This window comes from Peromyscus eremicus, chromosome 4 (assembly GCF_949786415.1).
Source record: "Peromyscus eremicus chromosome 4, PerEre_H2_v1, whole genome shotgun sequence".
Lineage (NCBI taxonomy): Eukaryota > Metazoa > Chordata > Mammalia > Rodentia > Cricetidae > Peromyscus > Peromyscus eremicus.
Genome location: NC_081419.1, coordinates 85,677,682 through 85,687,232, shown reverse-complemented (window position 1 = coordinate 85,687,232; position 9,551 = coordinate 85,677,682). Strand labels below are relative to the sequence as shown.

Below are 9,551 nucleotides of genomic sequence, written 5' to 3'. Positions count from 1 at the left end.
ATGTTCTGATTAATTGTAATGTGTTTCCAATTAACATCAAATTGCTTAGCTCTCCTACTGAAAGTCTCAATGAATTAAGTCCTAGAGCATATCACATAGAACCCTGAAAAGACATAAGCACAGTGTGATTTAAGATATTACTTCAATAAATTTTATTGACTATTTAACTCATTCATTTATTGTAATTATTTTTGTAGACCACAAATTGAGCACAGAGCTTTGAACAAGTTATGAAAGGGTTCTAACATTGCTGGATCCCAGCTCAACCACAACTCACTAATGAATTAGTTTGCTAAACAATTGCTACTATATAAATCCAAATATTGATTATTTATAAAATATTGTAACAAGATTACTATACTTTAATAACTTCAGATTATACATGAAATATTAAAGATTATTAAAGGAAGGAAACATGCAAACGCTATGGTCCAACAACATTTGGTAAGTAGAGATGATTTAATCCAGCAATAATGTTTGGAAGAAAGTAACAAAGAAAAATCATTTGAAGATCATAGATGTGTTTGCCTCAAGAAATTTAAGTCAAGTAAAGAAAAATATTTAGTCTATCATTGTCACTTAAAACACATACAATATAATTAAAATATAACAAAAGGATGACATTTATGAAAATAAATGACAATATATGCATTCACTTGAAAAATACAAACTTCTGAAATATATTTAAACACTAAACAAAATGTGAGATCCAACCATGCCTATGGATAAAATGACTGAAAGTCATAAAGTAATAATTACTTTATAAAAATGAATACAACCAGTGCACATGTGTATGAAATATTCTGGAAAGGGCCCCCTGTGGTCTTATCAGAAGATTCAGTTTGCCGTTTGAGCCATGGAGATCATAAAGTTATATAAATTATGCTGTGATCAGTTAAACTAAAATTAAAATGAAAAGTGGAATGAACACAGTAAAAATTAGTTAGTTATGAGTTCATTTAAATATGCTAAGTGATTTATTACAAATATGTTGGAATATGAATGAGTAATAAAAACCATATCTTTTGCTGGTTGATATAAATGCAGGCCAATATGGAGACTGTGGATTTCTGATAATCTTATTAAATGTCTTATAAAAAAAACTTTGGGTGACTAAAGTCTCTAAATGATTACATTCTACAGAAGAGACATAGACTAACATTAGGATTTATATGTGTGTGTGTGTGTGTGTGTGTGTGTGTGTGTGTGTGTGTGTTTGAATGTGTGTATGATAAATGTGTGCAGATATGCAGAGAAGCTAGAAGAGGTCATTGAATATATATTCTGATCCTCTTCAAGTATTTTTAACCACTGAGTCATCTTTCCAACTCTGGAAATTATTTTTAAACTTTAGGTTAAGATTTCTCTTTAAGGTCAAAAGTTTCAGAAACCATTTCCATCTTGTCCTATGATACTTCCTGATACTATGGTAACCCTGTGGCTGATGTGGACTGAAATGCTTCTCAGCCTCAGCGATGGGACCATGAGTCACAGCGACTTCACAGGGCAAAGGGATCATTGAAAAAATAAACCTTTTTAACTCTGACCCTGCCATGCTATTTCATGTATCTATATTTAAAGGAAACAGGATAGCGAAAGTTAGAATGGATTTCTTTTACACTATTTTATATTACTATATATTTGTGAAAGTATAAAGTAATTGGAAATAGACTTGTTACCCAAGAATATGGGATGGTCAAATAGAATTTATTATATAAAGTAGGTTTGTACATTGTTAAATCTGTAGTAATTAGAAAAAAGTTTCATTTGTAGAATTACAGAATGAACTTAATAATGTATTCTGGGAGGGAAATATAAGCTACCTTTTCCCTTATTACTATTTTTATTAAGAAATAACTTCTATGTTTATTTTATAGCTCAGGTAAGCTTTAACAAAGCTTAAATAAATTATCTATATTAATCTCAGTGGGTACTAGATAAAATAGTCTCGAGACTTTAAATTGTTCTCTTCAAAATTTCTTTCCCTATTTATTTAAGTAAACATCTTTTTTTTCACCATTGTAGATGTTAAATCTTGCTTTGTTCATTCATATTAGCAGAAAATGGCAGACCTATAATATACAGTAATGATTGTCTGGCTTCTTGTAGAAACTTTGAATTCAAGAAAATTAAGTCATAAAGATGACAGAAGACTCATCATCTTGGAGGTGAACACATACCTAGACACACACACACACACACACACACACACACACACACAATTAACAGAGGTTGAACAGAGATTCACATTATTAAATAATGTGAATATATTATAATATATTCACATTATTATAATATTCACATTATTAAAAACACTTCAACTATTTTTTTGTCATCAGAGTGGAGTGTATGTTATCCCATTGATGTTAACAGTTGAGCACATCTGAATTCACTACTTTGCTTAAGTGCTAAAAGAGGAAAAAATTGAAATTATTTAGAAAATATCAGGATCAAAGGATCTTGCATTCCATTTGAAAGTCATTGCACTCCAAGTTAATTTCATGGGCCCTTGTAGGAATATAGGACTCCTCTCTCTCTCTCTCTCTCTCTCTCTCTCTCTCTCTCTCTCTCTCTCTCTCTCTCTCTCTCTCTCTCTCTCTCTCTGTGTGTGTGTGTGTGTGTGTGTGTGTGTGTGTGAAACTGCAACAAATGAGTCCCAAAACTACTCACTGGAGAGAAAAATTTATAATGTTTGTGGTTGGGACCCACATGAATAGCATATTTGGAACTCTAAGATCCATATTTAGGAGTATAAAAATGCCACAGGGAAAATATTCTGAATTAGCTGATTAGATGGATGTGATACCCCTAAATCAAAAAGTTTGTCATGCACTTACCTAAAGGAATTACCTATGAAACCAGTTTCTTCTTGGCTAATGACATTGTTTTAGCTTGTGTCTTTGCCCCGAGATGCTGTTGAGCTCATTTTCTACATTGACCAACTTTAATGAGAATTCTTTCTCAGTGTAGAATGCTGCATAGTAATGCTTCTTTGTGGAAAATCATTGCAGCTCTGTGTTTTAAATAGAACCCCAACTTGGGAAGGCTTTCTTTAGCATTTTCCTGGGGGAATCTCCTATCCACCTACTTTCTCTGAGTTTAGCCCTCAAGTGACTGATGCTTTATCAAACTTAGATTTGAGTCAGGCTAGTAAAATGCAATAAAGAATGTTATTTAAAAGCAAAATGATGAGGATGGTTAAACATGTGTCTGTGAAAAGAGAACAACATTATTTTCTCTATGTACAGTGTTTCAAATTGAACTAACATGTGAATTCCAGTCCTAGGTGGCTGTCATGAGTTAAATAGAGCTGGACAGAGACACCCGGGGTGGCACTGGCAGCCTACCACTGTGTGCATAACTTAAGCCCCTCTTTAACCTTCTGTTTCTTGTGATTCAGGTGAACAAGTAGGCATCATTGTTCTCTGTATTTTATTCTTTAGCATTCTGGAAATTTGATTGTACAAATTCTATGCATATCACTAATCGAGGAAAAGATAATGGAAGAATAATTTATCATGTACAATAAATTGCATATGCAGCATAATTTAGTATAAGGGCAATTTACTAGATGGATTTTAGCAATTGTTAAAAATGTCTTCTAATTACATCCACCTTTTCCCAATATTATTGATTGTAGGAGCAATAAGACATACCCTGTTATGTTTCAACCTGATACTGTTCTCATGCAGAAGTGAACATAGAATGGCCAAAACAATGTCAAAGAGAATATAATCTGAGAACTAACGATATAAGAACTTAAGTTGTAATTGAGAAAAAGTGATGATACTTTCTCATTTAAACTTTAGAATGTGTTTATCCCATGGAGCAGACGTTAAATCTAGGCAGAATGTGGTTGGTTATTCCCAGACCAGCCATGACACTATTGTACTAATGGGCATATCTTGACTGTCAAATTAAAAAATATATTCATTTATATTTTATGTGTATGTGAGTGTGTCTTTGTGCACATGCATGACAACACTCACTCAGGCCAAAAGAAGCAATAGGATACTTTGAGCTGGAGTTACATAAAGCTATGGCCCACTTGATGCTGGGAATTGAATCCCAGTTATCTGTAAGAACAGTAAGTTCTCTTTATCACTGAACCATCTCTCTAGCCGCCAGATAAGCCAATTTAAAAAAATTATAGTAAAAGTAAATTAAGTAAAACTAGCAAACATTAAAACAAAGTTAAAACTTCGAAAGGATTTTTAGATTTTAAAAAAATGTAAAAGCAGATGTCATGGAGAAGGGAGAATACTCAAGCTCTGGCTCACCATATAAGATTAATGTGGTCATCTGCCTTCATCCAAGAAGCTTCTTATTGTAGCTTGTGGTGGAGGTACGGGTCAGGGAAAGTTAATACAGAAACCCATAGTGGGCTAAAGTGCTATGAAGAAGTGATTGTAGAATGCTCAGTCCTATATGTAACACCCACATATCCCTCTCCAAACATCAGGGAGCAGTGCAGAAAAGTGGGCAGAAAGAATTAAGTCAGAAGATTGGGAGATGTGCAACACACAGGCATCTTCTGAATGTGGCACAGCTCTTGCACTCATGAACTCACTGCAGTTGTGGTTAGCTGCATAAGAACTGCACGGGACTGGGGCCACCAGCATCAAGTATTGTGGAAGCGGCCTCACAGAGAGACTATTGGAGGCTAGTGGTTTCTGGAGGAGGGGATGCAATCTTCTTTAGTGTGCAGATTATAAAGCATTAGGGATTAGATCTGAGATACCAAAAATGCATCAGTGTTGTTTTAAGGAAAGAAATAAAAGTATTTCATTTTAGAGTTATTAAACAAAAATGAGTCCAGAGTTGAATTCTCTATTGTATGTTCTCTGAGTTTTCTGTCCTCTGTCTGTCATTTGAGTCTGATTCTGTGCCTGCGTAAAAGCTTTCTTGTAGGATGTTTGTCACTGTATCTTTGTGTCTACCCTGTGTGTGTGTGTGTGTGTGTGTGCTCGTGTGTGTGTGTTTTATGAGCTATGTGTGTGAGTGGTATCTGTCTGTGTGTGATGTTATTGTCATATGTAACAAAAGACTTCGCTATTTATGAACAGCAGAGAAACCATCACATGGTGAAGGAATGGAACAGTTTACAGTATTTTTTTAACAGAGTTTTACAAGGGATTAAGTCACTGGCTCCAACTGATCCCTACTCACCCAGAAAACAAACATCATTGATTATCAACCAATAACCATAAATGGTTGTTTTCAGCCTCTATGGTTGATTTTTAGGAAGGTACTTTCCACTTCTGCATTTGTTGCTTTCAGTAAGTGATACACATATCTGGGCCAGGGGCTTGGAAAAACACACAATTTGAGATTTCAGCTTAGGTTGTAAAAGTTGTTTACATGGAAGTCCATGTAAGGAAGGATGATTATCACAATGTTCTCTAAAATCCAGGTTAAACAGTTTGAGTACACAGTACATTACAGGTCACAAATTAAGTAACTTCAAGGTGTATTATGAACTTTGGCTGTGAAGTCCAGCAAAAGCTCCAATTTCTTAGAATATAAGATATTTTCAGAATTTATTCAACACATTACATTTCTTTCAAACTGATAGTATAATGTCAGAAAAATGTACTAACTATCCTGAATCAGCAAATAAAGTGAACATACTTTGCTTGGCAAAATATAAATGTTATGAGATACAAATTTCTTTTTTTCCTCAAGAAAGATAAGAAGATACCAACTTATAAAAGCAGCTTTTCAAATATAGATTATTGATGGAAATTTATTAATTTCTTTTTAGCTTTTCTATGGGTAATAAAAGTATAGTCAGCACAAAATGAATAATCAGCTGCAATTAAGTATGCCATTATTGTCTGTTAACTTGAAACAAACTATCCAATAGTTTTAAACTGCTGAATAAAGGAAAATAAATTATCTCAACATAGCAGTCTTCAGCTACTCTTATAGGAGAGTAGTCAAAGATGCATTTTGTGCTTCTGTAGATTAGGACATTTTCCTCAGATTGAATAGCTGAGTAATCATTCTCCTCATTGCCACCTTCATGTCTTTGTTCCTCAGTGTGTAAATTGCAGGGTTCAGGATGGGCGTAATCAGGAAGTCCAGAATGGCAAGAAACTTATCCACTGGGAAAGTAGGAAATGGCCACATGTACACAATGATGCATGGTCCGAAGAACAAAACCACCACAGAGATGTGAGCAGAAAGTGTAGAGAGGGCCTTGGACAAATCACCTGATGAATGTTTCCTTACAGTGAGAAGGATAACAATGTAGGAGATAATCAATAAGAAGAAGGTGCCTACGGAAATAAACCCGCTATTGGCAGTAATCATGAACTGCATTTTGTGTGGCTCTGTGCAGGCCAGTTTGATAAACTGAGGAAGATCACAGTAAAAACTATCTATCTTATTAGGACCACAAAATCTCAAATGGACAACAAAAGCTAACTGGGCCACTGAATGCAGGAACCCAATAATCCAAGCACCAGAAAGAAGCAAAAGGCAAGTCCGTGGGCTCATGATGGTCAGGTAGTGGAGGGGCTTGCATATGGCCACATATCTGTCCCAGGCCATGGCTATCAGCAATACCATCTCACATCCTCCTAATACATGAAGGACAAATGTCTGGGAGACACAGCCCCGGAATGAGATGGTATTGTGCCCAGAGTACAGGTCAGAAATCATTTTGGGAACAGTTAAGGTGGAAAGACATAAATCAATGAATGAGAGGTTTCCCAAAAGAAAGTACATAGGGGAATGTAAATGTGGGTCGAAGGCCACTGTAAGCACAACAAGGGTGTTTCCCAGCACAATGGCTACATAAAACACCATAGAGAAGGCAAGGAAGAAATGTTGTATTGGTCTAGATGTTGAAAGTCCCAGAAACACAAATTCAGACACCTCTGTGTAATTTACTTTAAGCATTTACTCTTTTTGCTGTTACCTAAGGGACAGAAAACCAAGGGTTTTTAAAAAGAATGTGTTATCAATATATAGTTTAAAAAACAATTCAGAGTATTTTCTGACTGAATTAAATGTAAGTAAGTTTTTATTATCACTAGAAAGCATTTTGAAAATTCCTTAAATCGTTTTTCTGTGCAACAAATAGTCGATAGTTATCTGCCAGGAACTAGGTCAAATTCATGTGAAAAATGCACTGTTAGTTCCTCGGGAGCTAAGTAAATTGCAGCATCTACTCTGACAATACATTTAAGGAAGAGCACATTGAAGTATCTCAGCTATGTGACTCATCACAGTGGTATTCACTCACTGATAATAGCCTTGTTACTACTCAAGAGAAAGTGGAGAACTCCAATCTTTGGAACTGGTTCACACAAAGAATCCAAGATAGGTAGACAAATAGGTGAGAAGAATAGTGATGGAGATCAGAATGGAGGGCAGGCTAGACATAATCTTGGATCTACGATTAAAATTTTATTTTTCACTGAAACCCATAATAAGCTTGTGAAGTTTACTAAGCAGTAGCTTGATCATAATTACTACTTTCAAATGGTCATATACAAAAATAGAAAGGAGGACTCCAAGTAATCTGCTGTAGCCCAAGTGGAGAAATATACAGTGTTAGGGAGCTGATGAATTATTCACACCAAGCTGTAACAAATGGAACTTGTAAACCATATTTGCTTCCCATCATGAATTTTAGTTGACCCCAAATAATCATTCAGATATGAAACAGAAATAGGGCTGCAGCGATGACTCACTGAGCAAGAGGCTTGCCATGCAAGCGTGACGACCTAAGTTTAGATACCCAGCACCGGCTTGAAATTCGAGTGTGGTGGCACATGCTTGTATCAGTGCAGGGAGAAGCAGATGCTGGGGGTGCCAGCCTCCAGTTCAGCTGGAACAGTAAGCTCAAGTTTCAGTGAGTTTGCATGTGTCAGAGTAATAGATAACTGACCATCCTATATCTGCACTCCCCACTTTACAGACACCAGCAAGGTCTCCTCCAGCCTCCGCATGACTGCCATTTCCATGTCATCACTCTACTTCATGCCTGGCTCCCTGCATTAAGATGCTCTAAGAATGAATTGAGGAAGTCAGGATGGACACATTGTTCATTGTAGATATCTAGTAAGTCCCATAACCAAAGGGCAACACTGCAGAGGTGATGTGAGGAGGCCCTGCCATGTGGACACAGATGGAAATTTATACGGTAAACACCTAGTGAAATATAGCAAGACTGAGCAAGGATACTAGGACAATCACTGAGGTGAATGGGAAGAGATTTTTTTTTTTGTATAGAGCCTATAATCAATACTCTAAAGGAATTAAATGCCATTTACAAATTTAAAATACTGATATTCTGGACTACAAAATATATACATAAGCAATGTGTTTTAATTGTGTGGATGAATCAAATATTCTATTAAACCACAAAGGTTTCAGTTTAAAAAAGAAGCCCTAACAAAGGGGAATCCATGGCTGATATGTAAAATGAAATTAAATTATAAAATTTAAAAAAAGTAAGCCAAGTACTGCTAAAAAAGTTGTGTATTTCTTTTCTCCCTTGTTTTTATTTTCTAAATATTTAAATTGTTCTTACTGACAATATTGTCTTCATATGTATAAAAATATAGTCATCATTCAATCCGAATATAAATACTCATAAGATCGTCAACATATTACCAAAAATGTGTCTGCTTGGAAAAATAGTACCATTTGTATAGGGAACTCATAACAAAATGAACACATACAGCAAACAAGTCAAACAGCTCTTACATCCATCATTAGTCATTCTCTTTCTGTTTTGCCAATCAGTATGGGAAGAATAGGAGAGATTTGGAAGGTCGGAAGAGATAGATCAGCCAAAGATCCCCAATATTTTTAAGACTTGAAGATGAAATCTCATTTTGTACATTGCATATGTATTATAAATTGACATTTAGTAGTTTTTAAAATGTAGGCATTATTACAAGAGTGAATGTTAAACATGTGGCAAATATACTCACACACAGAATATAGTTTAAAAGTGTAAATAATGAATCTATTAATTTCAGTATGTACATACAAGGAAATAATATGAAACTTTAAAACTCACCTGAATAGTTCTACATATACAAGTCTAGAGGGACTTCTACTTAACTGAAAAACAAGAGAAAGTGTAAAAATAGTAATATGACTACTTGTAAACATGTTTGAATTTAAATATTCCTCAAGAAGATACACCAAACAACACCATCAATGGTGAAGGCTCAAAGGTAGGATTTCATGTGGCTTTCACTTCTTAAGTTCTATATTATTATATTGTTTAAATGGTCTAAAAGAATCTTACATCAGTGTTAATCAAAAGTGGATTTGTAAATACAAAATACTAGGTTCAAGAAGAGCAGACCTGTAAATTCAATGAAGCAATTTCAGATTTATCCAAACTAGCATTTAAATTTATAGTAAAGGTTTAAAATGCGAGAAAATATATGCCACTCTACAAAGAGTGTCCTCAATAACAGATTCATGGCGAACATAAAAACTCACATTTATGAGCAGTCCATTGCTACTTACTTTAAAACGTATCAGTTATTTGACTGATACTAAAGGAGAAGAGATGAGGG

General features: G+C 34.9%; 1 protein-coding gene across 1 annotated transcript; it reads right to left on the bottom strand.

Moving 5' to 3' along the window:
* Nucleotides 1-5,967: 5,967 nt before the first annotated feature.
* On the bottom strand, nucleotides 5,968-6,906 carry LOC131908439 (olfactory receptor 4F6-like). Its single transcript, XM_059259483.1, has one exon. It carries the CDS (start codon nucleotides 6,904-6,906, stop codon nucleotides 5,968-5,970), a length of 939 nt encoding a protein of 312 aa, XP_059115466.1.
* Nucleotides 6,907-9,551: the final 2,645 nt, after the last annotated feature.

Coding starts and splice junctions, on each gene's coding strand:
- LOC131908439 (XM_059259483.1), bottom strand. CDS start 6,906: ATGCTTAAAGTAAATTACACAGAGGTGTCTGAATTTGTGTTTCTGGGA.